The sequence below is a fragment of the Anomalospiza imberbis genome, chromosome 4 (assembly GCF_031753505.1).
Source record: "Anomalospiza imberbis isolate Cuckoo-Finch-1a 21T00152 chromosome 4, ASM3175350v1, whole genome shotgun sequence".
In the NCBI taxonomy this organism is placed as follows: domain Eukaryota; kingdom Metazoa; phylum Chordata; class Aves; order Passeriformes; family Viduidae; genus Anomalospiza; species Anomalospiza imberbis.
Genome location: NC_089684.1, coordinates 31,754,568 through 31,777,482, shown reverse-complemented (window position 1 = coordinate 31,777,482; position 22,915 = coordinate 31,754,568). Strand labels below are relative to the sequence as shown.

The 22,915-nt window shown below is 38.1% G+C and overlaps 1 protein-coding gene across 1 annotated transcript in view; it reads right to left on the bottom strand.

Moving 5' to 3' along the window:
• Positions 1-7: 7 nt before the first annotated feature.
• ARHGAP10 (Rho GTPase activating protein 10) overlaps positions 8-22,915 on the bottom strand; it is a 137,692-nt gene continuing 114,784 nt past the window's right edge. Inside the window, exons 20-23 of the mRNA XM_068187809.1 lie at positions 19,675-19,837; positions 9,446-9,577; positions 8,441-8,532; positions 8-946 (exon numbers count right to left, since the gene is read on the bottom strand). Of these exons, the coding sequence (XP_068043910.1) occupies positions 858-946; positions 8,441-8,532; positions 9,446-9,577; positions 19,675-19,837 (476 nt within the window). The 3' untranslated portion in view covers positions 8-857. The remainder of the gene's footprint in view (positions 947-8,440; positions 8,533-9,445; positions 9,578-19,674; positions 19,838-22,915) is intronic.

The following is a 22,915-nucleotide window of genomic DNA, read 5'->3' as shown; positions in this document are numbered from 1 at the left end:
AGTCAAATAACAAATAACATTTTATTTCATTTACAGTGATATTTTTGAGTAGCAAAGGAACCATGACATATAGGAGCCTGTAATAAAAGTTCATGTGTCTTATCTTTATAAAATAAATGAAATCATACACGCAACATAAACGAATGTGCTCTTTGAAGACATTTGAAAAATGTCATGTCTTGATAACTATTATTTTTATTTACTGATGTCTGTTCTGCTATTCCACTCTGAAATATAATTTGTCAGCGTGATATTTTTTTTTTTTTAATCCATCAGTATCTTCCAAACCTAAAATGATCATAGAATCATAGAATGGATTGAGTAGAGAGGGACCTTAAAGACCATTTAGTTCCAGTCCCCTGGTCCACTAGACCTGGTTGCTCAGAGCCCCATCCACCCTGTCGTTGAACACTTCCAGGGGTGGGGCATCCACAGCTACTCTGGGCAACTTGTGCCAAGGCCTCAGCACCCTCACATTCTGTTAAAAATGGTGTCTATCAAAGCATAATCTCCAGGACACTTAAGCTGAGTCACAGATCAACCAAATACTTGACTTCAAAAGCTATTTATCTTGCAAACAAACATACTACTACTGCTCTTTACAACTGAAAAAAACAAACACCCTATTAAAAAATTAACCTACCCCTCCACCCCTCTTTCTTGCCCCCCCCATTCCAACCTTAAAAGAATCATTTTTTTTTAATTAATATTTGGCAACACTTAATGTCTTTATACAGATCTTCAATCCACAGTCCAGCTCTTCACTGATTAAAAGCAGTCACAAAAGTAGAGACAAGTGACTAGAACAAAAAATCCATGGATACCATGTACACCTTCTTGGCGTTCAATTCACAAAGCTATAAAAACTGAACGTAATTTTGTGGAATAAGTCCTCTCTTGCCATTTAATGTGCCTTCTAGCCATCCTGGCTCTCTGGAAAATTGCACTGCAAAAGAAAAGGAGAGAAAATTACTGCATCTTTTTATGTTTGAATTAGTACTTTTCAGCTTTAGCTCCATGACACCAGGCAAAGCATCCATAAAAACTTCCCTTCATCTGCAATCACCAGTTTAAGAATCTGGCTAGGAAAGATAAAGAAGATTATTAACTTGACTTAAATAGTTCATAATATATTTCTGCAAAGCCTACATGGTGAAATAGCTTTTAGGTGCAGGAGACTTAATTGAGGAAATGGTTAATATATTGATATTTATAAAATAGAACAATCTGTGCCTTCGGGGAAAAGTCAGATTTGTATCAAACAATGGAAAAAACTTTCAGTAGGTGAGGCAAAACAAGAGCAAAAACTTGTCTTGAGCAGAATTGATGAATCTGGAAGCTCAGAACCACAGAAGCACAGCATAGGACCTTAATTGGCATGAAAAGTAGGCATGGAAAGGATTATAGGGGAAATAAGTGAGCCAGATGTCACTCCAAATATCATCTCTTCAGAATAGAGCTGTTATTAGAAGTGACCAGTGGACAAAATCTGAATCATTCTTCTGATTAAATCCTCTCTCTGAAATTCAAATACATAGTGCAATTCACAAAACACAAAGCAAAGGCTTGAACTGCTCATTGTGCCATCCTAAGTGTTTACCACTGCTGATCCCAAAGTTTATGCAAGAGTATCTATGAATATAAGAAATATTTCAGCTTGGACTCTCAATGCCCCAGAAGTTACTCTGTGAGCAAGAGAACTAATGAAATCTGACTTCCTGTATATATATGTTGACCACATTTGACAGGAAGTTAAAAAAGAAGCATAAGCCTTCTTTCTTTGGAAAACAGACTAAAAAGTCCTCAAATTCCCTTCTGAGGTGTCTTTTAAGGATATAATACAGTTTACCTATGTAACTGAAAAATCCCACACTTTTTAGCAACCTACGGCACTCCCTACCATACTAATTTATCCTCACAGTGCTTCTGAGACAGACAGTATTTAGGGAAGACATCAGACAAATGCTGAAACGTGCTGCCAGCCATGTCAGTGCTTTATTTAAAACGCATTAACACATTGGGAAATGTGATATTTGTAGCCTTCTACATATCAGGAAAATAACAGTTGAGAGAGAGCAACATGTTAGGTCTCACTTCCAAAAGCATTGTAAGACTCTTAATTTGAGTACTTAAAATCATACTTTCCCTGTTTTTTCCTTGTGGCCTATTATTGTTAGACAGCTGTGCTCAGAAACCACTCTTTAAACAACAGCTATAAATCCAAAGAACCCAGAAAACAAAACTGCTTTCAAATGATACTGATAGTTTAGATTCAGCACGAAATGCTGGGCTTATCTTTGTAATAAATGTGTTCAACAAAAAGAGTCCAAAGGAAAAACATGCATAGACAATTACCTTTTAGGATCTGTGCTCACACAGTAACTTACATTACCATTAGTAATTAGCAGGCCCTCCTCTCCCTTTGTCCTTTCTATTCCACAATTACAGAGTACACATGCATTTGAAACTGCATGGCTGACACCAGCACAAACCTCTCTCCAGAAGCTGTAATTCTCCATTTCCAGCAAATGCACCAGCAGCCAGCCAAACCCCTCCCTGAGGTCTCCCATACCTACGGAGCGCATCTGAATTACAGGAAACACACTCCAAAAAAAAAAAAAGACAGATTAGGAAGAAAAGCAACTAGAAAACCTAGAAGTAGGAAATTTCTACCTGTCCTCTGGTGCTTAACCTTAATTTCCATTAGAAGTAGGGTAGATACCACTGGCATGTGTCTATAAATCCAAGGCCTGTTCAAACTGAGGGGAGCCCTCATCTGAGGGAATCGCACTGAAATTAAAATTTACCTAAAATTTACACAGAGGAGGAAATGCTCAAACTATGCTGAATCACATCACTCAAAACAATAGCAAACTTCCAAAGAAATATTTTCCAAGCAAGTTTGATAAGATAATGGTGAGCTCTGCACACTGCAGCACGTTCATGGCCCAGCAGTTGGGTTTGAGTGACAAATACCATTTTCACCCCAGAAGACAAGACCTAGCTGGTACAACTGAGCTCTGGGCTTAGGAAATTAAATATTGCCCATGTACATTACACAGCTCAGGGCCTCACATGTTGGCAGACGGTTCTTTTAGACTCTAGGAAGACTGAAGAATTAATTCTCACTCAATTACACATAAGGCCACCATTTCTAGAGATCTTTGTTTTTTGGAAAAACCCAGCAAAAAGGAATTCTTAATGTCCAGCAGCTGTGGTGACTGTCACAGCAGGGAAGGCTTCTGCCCCCACTCCAATCACCTTGTGCAAGAAGGGGTAAGATACTTGTGTACATCACTGACTGCTTCTGTAGGCAAAAGATATTAATGAAGGTGCCATCCAAAAGTAAAGCTGCTTTAAGCTCCAGTGATCCCATTTACTTTCCTAATCCATTTCTGAAGTACAGTGTACAACAGCATGCGTTCCTTTAAAATCAAAACCACGTAACCACACAAACCCCATTCCTCTATCAAGCACAGCTCTTCTTAAACCCAGGACATGGCCTATTTCTGAAAAAAAAATGCCCCGCTCAAGAGAAGACATCTGTAGTGTCCTCTTCCTGTCATTTCTTCTCAGTCAACAACAATTACAGTTCTTAGCACTTTCTCGGGCCTGCCTCATTTAAAAATACCTTGATGCACAAACTACACATTTGGCCTTAAAACTACAACTCATTACTAGAGCAATCATACCATAGGACTAAGGCTCATGTTGGCACAGGACAGGAGGGGAAAATACTTGTAGTATAAAAGATACAGAGCAGAGAACTAAACAGTAAATATTTTCAACAAGATTTAATGAGTGTATAGCAAGACTGCACAACAAGACTAAGCACCGAACCACCACTAAAAGCCATCACCTCTTAGGACAGTGCAAATAGCAGTCAAGTTGAGAGCTCAGAGGGGCACAGTGACTTCCTCAGTACCTGCTGCAAGGCCTTTTCAGCAGTATCACTCATGGAGGCAAGGTGCAGGGAAGGAAGATGTCTGAGCATCATTATGACAGCAAGTGCTATGGAACAATCACCCCAGCTCAAATGGGCCAACAAAATCTGCAGACTTGGAACTTGCAGTGAGATCTGATTTCTTCTAATCAAGAAACACCATCAGGTCAACTTGGCATTTGCAGCATCGCCTCTTACTTTTCTGTATTCTCCATAGCTTTGATATTGCCAATGTTATTATTTTCTAACTGCAAATACATAAAATTCGCAAGCAGCTCTTCCCAGAGACCCAATGCCATAAGCAGACTTTGCTCTGCTCTGGCAGCTCGAATGTTTCACAGGTCTCAACCACAATGAGAAGCAAGACTTAATTCCTCAGCAGTATTAGTTCATTGGCTGGGTGCCACTAACTTCAGCAAGACTGAATCAGACACTGATTCACACTGATTTCCACATCTTTGTGGAAAATGGCTGTTTTGGGAGCAAATCTAACCTGCGTGGTGTCTGGCAGAAGAGGGCCTCCCTTTTTCAGGGACTGTCAATCAGAGTAAAAACCTCAAAAAGCAACATAAATGAGGATTACTGAGAGCAACAGAAATCTCACTGCTAAAACCACTACAGCACTAGAACTCACTTCCATAGAATTCAATGATGCTGACCAATTTTTCATCAGGAAATTCAATTAAAGCAACCAAATGTGCTTGCAAGCCCTCTGTGTTTAGAAATCCCTTTGAGATTTTGAAACAATCCCTGTGGGTTGAGTTGATCGCAGAAAGGCAAAAATATTTATCATGCTTAAGGTTAGCCTGGAATTTGAAATTTCAAAACTTGCTGTTTCCCTTAATTATGCTGTGAGAAGCAGAATTAACTTGTGGACAGAACACAGGACTAGGAGTCAGGGAGTCTTCTCCCCATGAATGTTTCCAAGTGCTCTGAACTACACAGATGAAAGGTGCACCAAGAAGTAGCTCTATCTCCATTTTTACCCCAGCAAAAGAACCATTTGCACACACAGTGCAATGCAGTATTTTGGGAGTACCACTTCCCTTTGATGTAAATCCTGGATTGGTCAGGACCATAAAGACAGACAGTCTAGGAGCTACAGCGTGAATTAGGGGGCAGAGAATGCCGTGGAGTCAAAACCAGGAACATTAACTAAGGCTGGCACTTTGTTACAATGGGAGAGAGAGATGGGGATGACAAGGGTTGTGTGAATGTGGCCTTTTGTATTCCTTTTATACTTGGTGGGGACCATGGGTGCCCCACTTTTCCTCAGGAACAAAACACTCTCTCAGTTTTCCTCATGTTTTCTCTCCTCTAAAATCAGATTATAAGAATTGTAAAAAGCCTTGATAAGAGCTATCTTGACAAGTTTTCAGGAAGCCTTCCTGCTAGCAGTTCTGCCAAGGAATTTTTATTGTGTAAACACCATTTAACCTATCTGAAACACTTCTCCTGAGTGAAATTCCCATTTACTGATTATTAAGCAGTCTCTTTCAAGAACCAGAAATTTAATAACACTTGGCTCCAAAACTGGCAAAATTCCAGTGCCAGGCAGTCTGATTATTCTTTCCCTGATTATTGGGAATATCTGCCTCAACAACAACAGACATGCACAGCCAGCATATGTTTCTCAATCTCACATCCTACTCTGCTTCTTCTCTTATGTGCCCTTATACAGCTGCTAACTCTTCAAGCTTTGCTTCCAACCACTTGAATTATATTGTTATGTGCTGTCAATAATATAGCCTGTAACAACTGGGAAATAAAAATATTGGCACAGCCTAAGGCGAATTGAATTGAAGATTTAAAAAAAAAATCTAGTGAATATTGTTCAGATTGCATTATTCATTTTCTTACACAATTCAATTAAATAGAAAACTTTGCCTTTTCTTTTTAACTTACCAGATGGTGCCTTAGCATTTATATTCTATGGCACTTTAATGGAAAGACTGTGGGACTTGGGGAAGCACAGTGTACATGCAGTACTGAAAACACCTGGATGTGGAAATGCTATGGTTCTATACAGATTCCTATCAGGTGATGCAAAGCTTAACTTAAAATATTAGCAAATCTAACCTTGGCAGACTGAGACAGATTTTTTTCCCGTTTAGAAACAGGAAATGGAGATGGGAGCAAAGTTTAAACTCCCCTTCTTGCACCAATATTACATTTAGCAGCTATGACAGGTGCAAGACTACTTCCCTAAATGCCATTATCCTGTCTGAGGCTGGAGCAGCCAGAAAGATTCATCCAGAGTAATGACAGGTGAGACAGAACCACTGCAATCAATGGACCAAGAGAGACAAACCAAGAACGGGGAAGGGAACAGGAAAAAGGTAACAAAGCAGAAAAGAGAGGAAAGAAAAAGGAGGAAAAAAAAAAAGGAGACAGGATTAGAAAGTGAGACAGGCTGGGTGGAAAAAGGAGAGACAGATAAAACCTTCACTAATGGAAGCAGCACTCTCTAGTAGACATTAATTTAACAGTTACTTTAATGGTTGATACTAGCTGTATGTCAACTTGATTGATGCGTTGTCACTTTGATAGTTAAGGTTATTGGTAGAGCTGCAGAATTGATGTATTATTACTTTAATTCTTCATTTGGGGGCTTTATTAGGGCATATGGGAATTTAAATTGAGTAACTGAACCTGAATTGATTCACTGCAATCTGATTTCAGCACAGACACAGGGGTGCCTGATACAGAAAGAAAAGGCCCATGTTGAGGCATTTCAGAGGTTTCAGATGTGGAGACAGGTCTGCACTTGGCATGAAAAGAGCCATCCATGACATAACCTACTGGGAAAAGTTATGAAATTACCATTACATACAGTTACTGCTTTACTGCTTGCAGACTCTTTCCATTTTTTCTGCCAATCCACCTGAGGGTGAGAGCCCTGCAGGGCAAGGACAACACCTGTGAAATATCCAGGATACAGCCGAACAAATCAAAACTAATGTGTTTAAGGAAATGCGAGCTTTGCCATCGGAAATCTGCAATTGGGTTTTCGAAATGCAATCCATTTGCAACCTTTTGGACCTGATTTGTCTGATGACATGGAAAAAGTTACAGTTGAAACATTTCTCCACAGATGCCAGAGTCAAATTCCATACTTGTTTTGGGGCAATCCAATTCTCCAGTTGAAAAACTCAACCGAGGCTGCAATGCACCAAATAACGGGGGCTTTGTCACCACTTCCTGAGTTCTCATACAAGGAGAGAATCTCAACAATTGCTCTCACACAAAAAAATTACACACAAGGAACTACTTGAAAGACTTGCTTACCCCAAGCTAACACAACCCTTCCTGTTCTACAGCAGAACTGCCTCTCCCAGACACCAAATCTTTTCCACCATGCACTAGATTTTCTTTGCTGTACACAGTTTGATGTCTGCTGAAGAGCCCTATCAGTCATGTTTTAAAAAACTTAAATTAAAATATCTGGTGTTAAGGACTTTTAAAAGAGCAATCACTCAGCTAATTCATCTTTAAAAGGTTTCCCACCTATCTTGATTCAGACATGATTTGCCTGCAAGGCAGCTCTAATAGGAAACATCAAGAACGATTTTGTAAAGTGGGTGCTAGTAGGGAAGAACCTAGTGGGGACCCCAGACCACTTTATGCTAAAAAAAAAAAACTCAGAACTGAAGTCTGGACTAAGCTTGCTATTTACATGTTTGGGAGGAGTTAGAGGACAGGAGTATCCTATTATATATACCATTAAAAAAAATTGCTGAGCTTCCCATTCTGCATCTTCAGAATTTGTATTACAGTAGACATTGGCATAAGGTTTAAAAACTAAAACCTTTCCTGTCAGGACTTCCTTGAAGTCCCTGTGCATTTACTGAAGGGTAGATCCATGGAAGCTCACTGAGAACAGAATCTTGAGCACAGGAATCACCTTCTGGATGCTCACATGTAATGCTATATTTGGATCTATAGAAATCATTAAACACAGGCCTTCATTCCACACGTCAGTAAATATTCCATTTACTACAAGTACATGCACACACTAATGCAGACCTTGATCTAAATCAGTAAAAACACTCTTTTTTCTTCCATTGTTCACCTGATTTACCTGGTACTCTGTCCGCTTCAGAATCCTGAAACAGATTTTTTTTTCTTTAATGGAAAACCCCTGTATTATTTTACAACAAGAGTTCACATTATAAAAAAATTCAGTTTCATAGACCAAGGTGTTCTCTTCTCTTACTGAATAACATTTTTTTTTTTGGTACTACAACACATCTAAATGATGCTGAAAAATTATACCAGTTGGAAGAGTCTATTCACCCAAAAATCAAAAACATTGCCTCACAGTGCTAAGGATATGTTAAGTAGCTTCTTCATACCAAAAAATATCTCCATCACCAACTGTGTGCCATCAGCAATGTTGGCAGAATAGCAGTCAGGCTTATATTTTTAGCCAAAGCCATTTTAGCAGTTTTGTCAATTTGTTTTTCATTGCTTTTTATTTACTCAAGCAGTACTTACCATCTTCAAATATTGCTCCTATCTGAAATGACAATTCAGAGCTGTGTTCTGCTTCACATGGATAAACTGCTCTTGCTTTTCGGTGGGCAAGACTGAAAAATGAAATTATGAATTTTAGCAACTTTCTACTATTATGAAGACACTTCAACCATTCTCTCTCCATTCACATTTGGAGATGACTAAAACTTTAAACACAATTTCACATGCATCATTACAGGCTTATAATTCAAACACACAGCCAAAGCTGAAGCTTCACAGCTTACTGTTGGCATTTCTGAATATCATACTCCCAACTTTCTGCACACTTATTTTTATGACAAACTCGACTTTCAGCTACAGTTAATTTTTCTTCATGTGCTAGTCAGCAATGAACTCAATAGCAGGCAAAGTATAATATACTTCAAAAATTCAACCAGTAATAATAAATAGGATTTTTTATCAAGAGTTGGGAAGAATTGTGGCTATACCAAACTACTTAATTAGAAAGGCAAATATTACTAAATTTGAAGAAAAAAGCTAAGATGGTGAAGACCTTCAAAGAAAAAAACTCAAAATACTTCAAAGCATGGAAAACAACATGGAAGGAAGCAGAAACAGGATTGAAGGAAAGCTGGACAAAAGAGTGAAAGAAAAGAATGAAACCACAGAAAAAGGAAGAAAGTATAGGATGAGAAATCTGGCAAAGGTGGAAGAATCTGTATTTTAAAAGACTCTGAGAGAAACACCGCAAGAGAGAGACACTATGAATTGTCCACTCATTGTAAATACAGCCCTCCTGTATTAGCCAGCAGACCACTGGCTCAGTGTACTGTGTGCCTTTCACCAAGGAAGATGTCCAAAGGAAAAGTAAGATGAGGTAGACAGGTATTTTATTCTGTTAAAATTGCTATGGTTGTATTTCCTGGTTAGAGATAATCATTCACATGCCACGGGAGACTGTTTTCATAAAGATACAGAAAAAGAAGGCAAATAAAGAGCCAGCAAAAGTTGAAATGCACACCATACCTTTCCACTGCTCTATCAGTGCCAGTGGCAGGGTTGGGGAAGAAGAAAGTGGGTAGTGCAGCATCTGTGGCAGCCGGGTTAGCAGATGGAATGTTCATCCATGAGACCATCGACGGGCGGCTTTGAGCAGGACTAAGAGGAAATACATTCCAGGCAGAATTAACAACATGAATAAAATTTCTTATCCTACCAAAATATTTATAACTGGACAACCTGTTAGTTTTTTCAAACTCAAACCAAATCATATTGTCCAGCTGACTTTGCAGAAATGGCCATCATATGATTCTGCACTCCTCCTTGGAATTGCTTTTTCTACATGCCCTACATCCTAAGATAAGGAGAATTACCCGAAATGCATGACATAAACAATAAAAGGGCAAAATTCCCCATTCCTTATCTAATAAAGACAAAGTGATATTGCATACAGCAGGCTATTATTTGAGCTGCCACTCTGTCTTTACAAGTTTTGATGAATCTATTTTAAAATCTCCTCAGTGCTGTACAACTGAGAAGATTTCTAAAGAGGCTGCAGCTATTCCAGCATTAGGATCACGATTCTGGCTCTGGATTGAGATCTTCATGGAACTGTGCAAATACTGTCTCAGTGGCTGCCCCCACCAATGCACTGCTCAAATACTATCAAGTTAATGGCTGAACACAAAGTTGCCACAAGAGGAGAAGAAATAGCAGGCAAAATTAAAAACTTGTATTAGTAAACACACAAAGTTGTCCCCAACATAAAGAACATTTCTAATTTTACACCTTAAAATAACTGAAGTGTTCCAACACTGGAAGGCTTTCCTTCATTGCATGGACAAAACAACAAATAGTCCAAAAGCTGGCTGTCAGCATATCTTTGGAACAGAGAGTTGGACTTCAAGCAGTTTCTAAGCAGAAGCAGAATTAAAATTATTTGCACACAGCAATTGTTCCCTCAGAAGTAAAGGCTTCCCAATAGAGCATTTATGACTTTGTCTTACTCCAAGATTAACCTCTTAGATACCATTGATCTGAAAAGCACCACCAAAATCTAAGAACTCCGTGAAGAAAGTTTTTGTGGGAGTCTAAATGCACACCTAATCAAGATGGAGCAAACACAAGCAAAAAGAGGAATCAAGAATCAGCCCAGTTATAATTGTAGATGAATAAAAGAAAGCTGGAAACCTAATTTAGATAGCTATTTTTTATCTTATCATAGACCCTTATATTTAATTTCTAGAAGAAATTATCATCATTTGTTGTTTCTATAACATGATTTACAATCAAATTCAACTTTTAAAAACTCATATCTCATAGTCATTCTAGCATTAACATAGTTAAGCAGGCTTTTTTTTTTTTTTTATTTAGTACATTATAATGTGAATGTCACATTCCTTATTACAAAACAATGGCTTCTCCTTTGGAAATGTATCAGATGGCATTTGAATAAAAACTGGAATCCACAGTTTATAAAACAGCATTCTATAGTTAATTCCATTAGTAAAAATGAAACTTAAAAGTGCTGGAATCGTAACCAGAAGGGTTTATCAAAATATGCTCTGCTTTTAAAAATTATCACATTTACCAAATAAGGAAAGGAATCATATGTATTAAACTGAATGATGAGCAGGATTATGCTGTCTAGAAACATATTTTATGCTTATCTTTGGGAAGAGGATGTCCAGTCATCTTTTCTGCCTGGGAATCCCCCACTGCACAATTTTTTACATCTTCCAATAATTACATACATTTAGGAACAGCATCTATAGAATTTTAGGGTTTTCTTTTACTTTAACTTGTCTTCTTCCTCCCATTTTTACCTAATAATTGAAATATTTTCCTCAGATAAAAGAAAAACCTTCAGCTAAAAGTGACTTCATTCAGAGACAAACCAAAAAAATGAACACCAAAGCATTTGGATCATTTTCTCTAAATACTGAGGATAAAACAGTGGTAAAGTTTATAAAGTTTACCAGAAAGTAAATGATTTCTTCATCATTCCCCACTCATAATGTCTACATGCAGAATTAATTTTAACTCAGCAGGTGAACACAAGAAAAAACTTTTTCAAATGTGAATTTAAAAGAAGTATCATACTTCCACAGACTAAACTCTTCTACTTAAAACAGTCCTGAGACTTAGAGAAAAAATATTTTCCTTGCTATTTATTAAATTCAAATCAATCTCTTGACAAGGGGGTTAGAATGATATGATCTTTAAGGTCCCTTCCAGCCTAAGCCATTCCATGATTCTGTGATTAGGATTGGTGTTAGGCTCATTTCTGAAACCTGTAAAACTACTGAAAACAGAAAAGTAACACTCCAAGTATATTGCCAAAGGAGTATTAAAATGTCTCTAATGCAAACTATTCATACTTCAAGAATATTCTACCAAGTGGCCTTTTGTAGTGCAACCTCAGATGTGTGGTTTGATTTTCAACATGCAAATATTAAAACTTGCATTTATTAAATATTTAATTGATAGATGCGTCATGTTAATCTCTGCAAATTACTCAATCAGCTCTAGAACAACACACCCCACCTGCACCTCACACACAGAATTAATGACATCAAAGCAATGCTCAGAACAGAGAGAACACAAAAGGAACCCTCTGACCCAGGGAAACATTGGTCATTCATAAGAACACTTGGAATAAATATCAGATGGTTTCTTGCTGAGACTTTGAGAGGAAAGAAAGAGGGAAAAAAAAAAAAAAAAAAGGAAAGAGGTGTGCACATAAAGGAACAGAAGATGAAATGAAATGTTCAGCTCCATGCCATGGCATGTTAATTTCTCAAGTTACAGAGGCTCAACAAGAAGCGCAATCTATCACCAAGTAAGACTACACTGTCCTTCACCAGACAGGACTATATACAAGCTTGTTAATATTGGCAGGTTTTCTACAAATTCTGAGCCACTCCAACAGCTGTAGTGGAAAAACACTCCAGAAGTACAGGTATGTGGAGTGCTGGGCTGCTCCCTCCCCCACTTTTTTGATGAATTTCCTTAATACTTTACAGCTGTAGGGAAAACACTGCAGCAGAATTTGCCTGTCACTTTAGGCTCCTGGTTACCCAGCAAGAGATCATGCTCTACTATCCAGCAGGAGACCAAAAAACCCAACACATTTTTCAATAGCAATAGTTTCATCATGGTAAGAAGAAAGAAACAAAGAAAAAAAAAAACGTTGATAGCTTTAACTATTAAGCACATTCTAGATTTTGTTGTGAGGTTGTTTTTTTTTTTAATTTATTGTACTTGGTTACCTCAGGAACCATTTAATTCTTTTTTTCTGAAACAGGAGGTTTCACTCAATAAGAAAAATAATTTCCAATGCTGCAGTGTGTAAGCAACAAAAGGTTAGATTTTATTGTTTTTTCCTTGAAAAGGTTCTTGTCACAGGAAGGCTACCTTGCTATAAGGATTTGCACTCCTTGTTTATCAAGATGATGATATATTAGAAAGTATTGCACATGTTATCACACAGCATCTCAGCTTTAAGAAGGTAGGTTGAAGAAATCCTTTCTCCTAAGGCTAAAATGAAGGCAAAGTATTTCCTGTGGGTAGGAAGAAAAAACCCAAAAAGGCTGACATAACCATCTCTCTTTGAGGAAAAAATGCTATTGTCTAGCATAGTGAACGATGGGAAAAGGGAGGAGGGGGGAATGGCTTTACTGAAAATAAGCTAGAGATTTTGTACTGATATTCAAAAAGAAATTTCTGAAAACAAGATTTTATTGGATGTTTATCTGGCTGGTTCCTAAGGTAACACAGCTAAAGAGCAGCCTCTTATCTTGAGAGCAAGGAGGAGAGTCTGTGAAAAGAATCTACACTGCAACTCCTGAGAAAAAAAGGGTTGTTTCAGACAAGTTTGGCAGCGCTACGGCTGTCGTATCACAGTGTCTGGCTGACAAAGTCAATGAAAGCATTCTTGAAAGGTTTCATTACAAGATGATAGTGTGTATCAAAGGGTGTTGGCTATTTCTGATTCTTTATGCAATCCAATAGTGACCACCACCTTCCTGCACATTAAAATCCCTTTGTGCCTTGGGGAGTGGGGAGCACAAAAATATGTGGCCAAAATTCTAGAAATTGTCATAGCTGCAGCAAAGCTGGAGACAAACAGAAGGCCAGATTTTCCCCATCTGTGTTCCCCCTGGAAAGAAATTGCATCCTCAAAATTTCAAGTAAGTGACATGCATGCAGTTTTCCTGAACCCTCATTTATACAGAGCACATCAGTCAGCACTGAAATAGACAATTTTTAACTTGGATTGTGAAGTCTCAGTGAAGCAGCTAACACATTAGTGAAATGATCTTTCACACCAGTCTGGTAAGTCCAAAGCTAATGTCTACAGCAGCTGTCCCAAGATAAAACATTTTTAAATGATAATTCAGACAAAGCAAAAGTGAAATATGTACATCTAGAAGCTTATAGCTCACTGCTGCTCCTTTCCGGAAAAAAAAAAATTAAAGAGGGAGCTGTGTTGCCCTGGAGGAATACAAAGAAAATAAAAGAATAATAATAATAATTATTTAAAATTTAAAAAGGAAACCTTAGCTCATCCCAGTGATTGCATCCACACCCCTCCCTGCTCTGAGCACACACACCATATACCCTGTGCTCACACAGTAGTGCTGCTGTCAAGCTCCCTGGCAGCCAAGGAGATGGCAAGGTCTGTTTTGTACAAGCCACATGACTAAGTTATATTATGCCTGTCTCAAAGAAGCTGCAAAATGAGGGCTCTTGCTCTGCTTGCATAACGAAAGGGTACAAAAAGAAGTGCCTGCTCCGCTAAATCTGCTCCCAAAGTGCTGAGTCACGGAGAGGTGGCAGCTGAGACAAAACGAAACTGCAGAATAAGCACAATGGCCCAATAGCAACTAGAGCACCTTCTTTCAATAAAATAGGATGATGACATTAGATATAAAAAGTTTTCAAGACAGTGAAACTGAACTCCCTCATCATTTATGTAAAACTGCAAATTCACACCACTGCCAGAAAGTACAAAAAAGAAAGTATTACCATTTTAAGGAGACTAGACATGCAGTCTACTGATGCAGATATAACAAGGCTGATGGGAATTCACACAGCAGTCAAACAAAATTAATAACTATCTCTAAGGCTTCTGTTATGTGCAGAACACCACTATCTCTGTCTGCCCTTGCCATCTGATGGCTCTTTTAATATCAGTTCGTTCACCAGCAATTTGAACAGCTTGAGATTTCATGAAGAATGAGTTACATCTTCCCAGCCTGGTCACAAAGACCCTGAATGCTGCACAGCACAGATCTTGTCACCATTTTGGATATTAAAAACCCCAAAACTAGGCCCACAGTGTAGCACTTACATACCATTGATCTGGGTAACAGAATATTTTACTGTCAGGAGAACCAATTAAGAAAAAATTATAAGAAATTAAAAAAAAAAAAAAAAAAAAAAAGACTGAATTATTTCCTCTTCTATCAGTCCCTTGCACATTCCTGAAAATCCATTTATATTGGTGCTTCCATTTCTCCTCTCGACTTTGAACAGTTTGGTATTTGGACTGTCAGGACTGTACCTTGCATGCTCCTACAGAAGTATCCAAGGTGGAATTCGGTTTGGAAACTATGAACCTTACCATTCTTAGCTCAGAAATGTAATTGCTTTAACAAGCCCTGCATTCACCCACACTACTGAAAATGTTTGTTGAGGGACAAGAATGCTTTCAATCCCCTCGAACTGCAAAATCCCAAAGGCTTAGAGAGGGAAAGAAGAACAAGCAAGGTAAACAGACACTCAGTATTATCTTGAAGAAAGCTATTCCATATCCTGCATCATAATTCCATCCAGAACAAGCATCAAAAGTCACCATGTTCCAGCCCCCTGTGAAACCCAAACACCCTGCAGTCTCAGATCCCAAAAATGAACTCTCCAGCTGAGAAACAAGATATCAGTTTTCATGATTTGAATGAAGAACTGATCATGCAGTAAGAGTAGGATACTTCCAACAAAAAAGGGAAGACTGACCTAATTCTGAAAACCCAGCACTGTGAGGGGTAAGTCTGTAAGGTCTGTAGATAAGTCCTGGCACAGGGCATTGTACTGTAAACACAAAGAAATCTCGTGACAACAAGAGGCTAGTTACAGCAACAAATCTTTCCTTATCAGAAAAAGGTCCTCAGAAATACTAATTACAACACACAGCGAGTCCAGAGAATACCAAGTGTTCAGCTTTTTTGGTTCATTCTGAGGTCAAGTGAAAAAAGACATAAGGCAGCCCACAGTATTTTAGGACATGACTTGTAATCCACCTTTCGACAAATCAGTCATTGCAATGAGGGAAACCTGTACTAATCCATCAGAGGTGAGCTGCCATTACAGCCAGAACTCTGGAAAGGCTGAATAGGACAGGCTGCACATCAATAAATGATTCCGTAAGTAAATTCTATAATCAAACCACAACATCTGCAAAAAAAGAGTTTCCCTCACCCTTTTTTAATTTAATTGCATCACTCCACATCTGATACTGAAACTTTGGCAATACCACCTCCTTCACTATAAGAGGACTTTAAATTACACTTCAGCTTTACTTGCTTAAGTATATTTATTAGACACCAAACTGCATACCCAGTTTAGCTATTGCTGTTGTCTACTGCATGTGCAAAGCCACAGTGAAATAGGGTGAAATTCAAACTTTGTGTCACCAACTTTGAACTGCAGGTAAAAGGGAAGATTGACTATAGCTCCACAGTTCAAATGCAGTTTAACAGCTACCCCTTCTAATCCATATCTCCCAACCCAAGACCATCACTATTATCAAAACAGTTTGGGGACTAGCTTAGAAAGGCTATCCAGCTTCTTAGTGTCTGAATTCCTGAACTCCTCTTAGGAAGTGTGTCTTACACATTTTAAACTATCAAAAATTTGAGTTTCATACACCACAGGAATAAAAATCAGAGTGATTAGGGTGCACTATTTTTCAGTGCCAATTACGAAGGCACTGAGAGTAATGTCAGGGTCACATCCACCAGCAAAAAGCTATCATGCCTCTTGAAGAAAAGATGTAGCAGATTTACTTACTTTTTAGGCAAATGCAATAGAAAAACCAGAAACTGTGTAGGAGAGAGTCTGTATGGACACTTAAAGAGGAAAAAGGAAGAATGCAAATGCTGTGGTTATCATTAAACTGAGATTGCTGTTGCTGCTCTACCTTAAAGGGAAAAAATGTCCATACTAGTGGAGAGCAATCTTTTTCCCAGCTCACAATTATAATTAGGAATTTATGTTTGAGATCACCTTGTACAAAGCATCCTTGGATAGAAGGTATTTTCAAACAGTACATGTTTATGACACAGTGCTCCATCAAGTAGAAGTGGTAATTGGCCCATCCTAGGCTATTTGGAGTTTGAATCCTGTGTCTGCAAAAACTTCTCTGTAACTTGGTGATTGACAGGGGGGAAAAAATAAAAGCTATGTTCTACCATAGACTGCATGTAAAAATAAAACATATTTATTTTTAGTTTTTGGCTCTCAATGGAAGTGTGAAGTTAAAAATAACTTCAGGAAAAAGGTTAAAGGAAGTTTAGGCTGCATAATAGTCTTAAAGCAGCAAACTCAGGTCTCCACTGAGAACCACCCCTGCCAAGCATCACCCAAGTATCTACACACCCCTACAGCAGCACGTGACAACACAGGACATATGTCTGATCCACACAGAGCTTTCAGAGAAAATCTAGCAACAGGCAGATACACACGCACACTTACAGACATGAAAACCAACAGCTTAACAGGACTTCAAAATGGCACATATGTGAAACATCACCTTCAAGTTGCACCGTATGCACAGCACATCTTTAAATACTGACGTGACAATTGAGCAGTCGGGGCTTTGTCAGATATTTCAAATTGGTGGCAAAGCCCTTGCTCTCTTAGCTTCTTTCACCACTCTGGACATGAAGCCTCTCCTAGAGCCCATCAGGAGGTGAGGGTGTATTTGCTTCCATTTGGTGCTCACCTCACCATGCTGGAAGCTGTAGCTCTTGCTTTGGAAGGTGGAACAGGGAAAGGGCATGCATCACAAAAATCTCTGCCAGGAAACATCATGGTGACAACAGCTATCATTCAGGAAAAAAAACTAGCTGCTTCTTTCTTGAAAACAAATACCACAAAAAGTATTCTTGCTTCCCATCACGTACTGTTGCTTAAAGCAAACTACAGATGTAAACCAGCTCTTGGAACATCTGACACATCTTGACCCTCCCCTGAGAAACGCTGCAAGCAACTCTTCTGCCACAAAGAAGTCACCATCATCTTGTTGACTGCATAACTCTGGAGTGATCGATCTCCGACAAGTAACACCCATGTGTTATAAACATCAGCAGGAACCTGAGAAACCAGATCCTTTGCTATAATTCCATCTCCCCTAGACTCACTATGGCATTTGCTGTAGCTCAGTGAACACCTGCAATACCATTTGAGAGATGATACTGTGGATTTAAGAATTGATTTTGTCCCAGTTTGGCTCAAAATACAAAACATTTTGAAATCCTGCATAAACACGTTTGTTCTTCACCTAACTCTAAGGATTAGTCCATCTCATAAGAATACTCTACAACCAACAGCCAGTGCTAACATTTCCTGGAGCTGTGAGAGCTACCAGAGCTACATTCTGCCATTAGTACACTGGAGCTGCTCTATGTTTTGGTTTGGGCTTTATTTGTTAAGGCAGGTCCCTCTGAGTCATCCGAACCAGAAGAGGAAGAGAAGCCAATTTAAGGTGAGAAAGCAGAGCAAAGAAAGAAATTTAATGGTCACAGACTATTCTGTCACTGTCCAGGCTTGTTACAGAGGTACCTCTTAAGCAGACTTCATAGACAGGCAAGTGGAAGAAAGAAACTACTTTTGACAAATTATCTAAATGCACATACCATGCACTTTTATTTTTTTTCTTCCAAAGAGAACTTTAAGTACTGTTTCCAACTGAGCAGAAAACCTCAAGCCATCAAGTCAGGTTTCCAAAACACCAGTGCAGTATAATTTTTATGAAAATTAACAAACACACAGACAAAAAAATTTCAATGCTCCTTCAAACACCTGAAGTTCCCAAATTCTCTGGATAAAACCAACAGTCACTCCTCCTTTTATTCTCTGAAGTGACATTATCACTGTCCTGCTAAACTTGTGTTCCTTAATTAGCTTTCACTGACAGTCCAGTTTTATACCAATTACAGCATCTTTTCCACACATGCAGCTCTCTTTGGTAAGTACAATTTATTGCTACTTCTACTCACTTCTAGAGGATAGTACAAGAGGATAAGGGAAGAGTAATTTCAGACCTCTATTGATGAAACAACGTTATGGAAAATACCTATAAATCATGAATTCTTTCAATATATAAGAGAGAAAAAATATGTTCTAGTTAATAAACAGTCAAGTCAGCAGTTTATGATTAATAATTATTCTATGACTATCTATATATTCTCCTGTGTTACATACATCTACACATATATTTTACACTTGTTTCATCACCAGAGCTGGCTACTCAGAATGCCATTATGGAAAATATTTGTAACAGATCTTTTCTCCAGACCTGTTCCTTCCATTGTTCTTGGCACTAAAGGCTGGAAAAGTTTGTCTTGATAGTGGTTAAAGTCTGAATGAATAGCAAACCAGAGAATTCAACTCAAGTTCAACTCTGATTTAAAAACAAGTTATGGTCAGCTTTTTGTGTATCAAACCTGAACACGTATTAGAGAGATAGGACTAACATTTTGATGTTAATTTTTGCTAAATTTAGGTCACGCTCAAAAACGGAACACTTACAGCAGCTTCTGAAAGTGCCAGACTGCACTTCCATTGGAAACCAGGCATTTAGTTTGTTAAGCAGAGATTAAAAATAATGATGTTCTTAGACAATAGCATCTGAGCACACACTCACTGTTATCCAAACCCAAAGTTGGGCCCAAAATCTTAATAACTTATATATTCACTGCTTAAATAAAATAAAAATTAAAACCATTTAAAATATTATAAGAGGTAACAGGAAAATGAAGTAGATTTCAATAGAACAAGAACATTTTTTTCCTACAAGCATTCAAGTAGGCTGTAAGCTCCACCACAACATATAAACCCATCTTTCTGTAGCAGAAGAAAACAAGCACAATTATATGCAATTTCTAAAAATCACTCCTCACCAAACTGAAAAGGAAAATGTGTTTCACAATCATATCAGAGGAAACATCCTCACTTAATATTCAGTTACTTACAGATTTGTTGTCCAGCCTGCAAGATCTCCACTGTCCATGATAAGGTGATTTCCATCCAAGAGCCCAAGTGGGCTGCTGGAGAATGCAGGTGTTGGAGACGGGGAAGAAAGAGAATCCATGCTCCCAGTTGGGGTGTCTTCTCTGGGAGAGCTGTGACTGTCAGCTAGGAAAGAGAGAACAAGTCAGGATAGTCAAGGAATTATCTCATAAAGCCAAATAATCTGCCTTGGAGATAATGTCCTGAAATATGTAAGAGAAGAAACCTTTTTGTTCCATCTCTACCGGGTATTTTGGAGGATAAGAAATCTCCCAGTATTTCTCCAAAAGGTATAATTGCACAATTTCCCCCACGGTTCTCACATACAACATATTCCCAGTCCCTTTTCAGTTGTGTTTTATGTGAATGAAATGCTAAATTTTGGGGAGGTGTTTTTAGACAAAGGCAACACTTCTGATAAGAAAATAGTTTAGGCTGTGCACATCTGCACGTCCCCCTAAAAACACAGTCACTAAAGATAATTTAACACACATTTGAGGAAATGAGTGCTCTCAAATACAATAAGCACAGTCTTTTCAAACATGAAACAATGACATTTAGAAAGGTCAGAATAAGCAAGAGATCTCTAACAAACACACAATAACCAAGAATGCTACTTTTATTACTCCTTTCTAATGGTGTTACTTTTAAGAGAATTCATTGTATTCTGATCTATTTGTTTTCTTAGGCTACTCTTGGGATGTCATTTGAGAGGCAACATATTCAGATATGATTGATTAGGAAAACATTAAAAGAATAGCATTCCTATCCCAAGGACCATAAGATAAAGTTACCAATGTGTCAGAGCAGTCACTGCTAACTATGCTGACACATCAAGCCAAATAGCACATTCTTCACTGAAAAGCTAACCTTCACCCATATAGCTTTTTCCTTTCAATCTTTATTTTTTAAACATCAGCTGTACATTTCATCAATTCTATAGGAGGTATGTGAAATGAGGATGTTTGCAAGCATTAAAGTATCCAGCACAGCTAAGCCAGCAGTCTCAAATGGGGCCTATAGCTGTTTTCAATATATTAATATTTAACAGCAATAAGGATCAGTTCCAGCCACCCTTTACAAGGCTCCCTGCATCCCTTCCGCCATCCATCCTACTCCCAGTAGCACTCATGAACACAACCCACAAGCCTGCCAAATAACACCACCAGAAAAGTCTAGAGTGAATTAGATACTGTTGTCCCCATCATCTTTGTAAAAGAGTTTTGCTCTTTTGGGGCCAAAAGTTTTCAGGGGAAAAAAATTAACAACTATGTCCTAACACAGCATCAAAATACAAACAAAATATAATCAAAACATCAAAATACAATCAAAAGATGCTCAAATATTGTGCTGGCTTGACAAGTTATATCTCCCATATACAGTAATATACAAGATGAAGTCCTGTCCAATATTACTTTCTATTTCTAAATTAATTAGCATCTGCTCAGGGAAAAACTGAGCTTAATTCTACTCCATCAAGCTAAGCACTACTGTTGCAATTATTTCATTTATAATTTTTTTCTTAATTAACAAAAAGTGCAACACCACAACAAAAATTATGTGGACAATGAAAAGCCACCCTTGATGGATAAAATCAACTCTATCATAGCTTCAATTTCTTCTGCTACCATAGCTCAGAGTTAGCAAAGCACTCAGCTGCTTCCCCAGCCATCTCATCCTCACCCCCTCCCAGCAGCTCTGAGAACAACTTCCCTAGAGAGTAAAATGACAGAACTGAAAACAGTGAAATGATAAAAGTGATCATCTGGAAATTTCTCCCCAAGCAGCTGCTAATTTAAGGATCTAAATTAGCCTGTAGTACCAAAGTGTGATATGCTCTGAGGAGGAGAACATTACCTGGGAAAATGAGTCACTTGCACTGTGGCCCAATCCTGCTTACCTGGCACCTCCCCACTGCACCAAGGTCATGGTGCTGCTGCTTCACATTTACATAATATGAGAATCACAGGAGTATCAGGTAAAAACTAATTAATTACATCTCATTTGCAGATGTATGTGTCACAGTGATAAACATCTGAGAGGTTAGACAGTGGTACTGCAACCTTACTTCATAAATTCCTTAGAACTAGAGTTGAGTCCTTTTAATCTATCCCATTTTCCTTTCAAACCAGTAGGAGTAGCACAGTCTAGATTATCAAATTTTAGGTACCATACTAGAAGGCCACATTTACCTCAACCATTCTCTTAGCATTACTAAAACATATTTGAAAGGAATATTAATGTGGTTCTTAATATCACAAATATTACCAGCTCACAACACCTCCCTAGAGAAAGCAGAGGATATTCTGTTGAATTGTTTCTCAGAACACACAGAAGAAGTTAAAAAAACCCCAAAACACTGAACACTTCAGTCACGCACAGCAGAGTCGACACTGGAGACTGTAGTATACAGGCAATTATGTTTGACATTATCTTAAATTAAACCGTGTGTTAAATCTTTCCTCAAATTTTACTTCTTCCTTCCTGAGCCAGTGTTTTCTCACAGTCTGTACTGCACTGAACTCCCAAAATCAAGACTGGGTTTTGAACATTAAAAACAAATCAGGTATTTAAACAGGAAAACGCATGCTAAATTCTATGGGATTAAGTAAAAACCCTCTAAAAACATGTTCAAAGACACTTTACATTTCTGATGTCTTCAATTATCTCCTTTTGTAAAGTAAAACAATATTTTGATTCAGAAAGAGGCAATTTTGTATAATTGCAAATACAGATGACTAATGATCATCCAGCAAATTTTCGTGATTAAAACCAATCTATGCTCCAAACCTAAATCCTCAAAATATAGGGTCATTGCTATGATTCTAACAGCACCGAGATCTCACCCTGTATGTCAATGCCAAAAAGTTCTGCTAACTTCAGAAATTATAGTAACTCCTGTACATGGCAGAGGCTAAAGGACTGTGTCTCATTGTCTCTTCATTCAGCTTAATAACCTGTTTTTGATTAATGCCCATCTCACATTGGGGTCAAACTATATCTTCCAAATAGTCATTGTCCAAAAACATCAGTAGATGATAAGGGAATGAAGAATCAATTGGTTACTAATTAACAGGCTTGCTAATCAATGCATGTACCTTCACTTTGTTAGGCTTTATTTTCAGGCATGACCCATGTAATATGCACTAATAATTATTATATTACCTCTCATATCAGGTTTTTGTGCCGTGTGACAGTATTTCA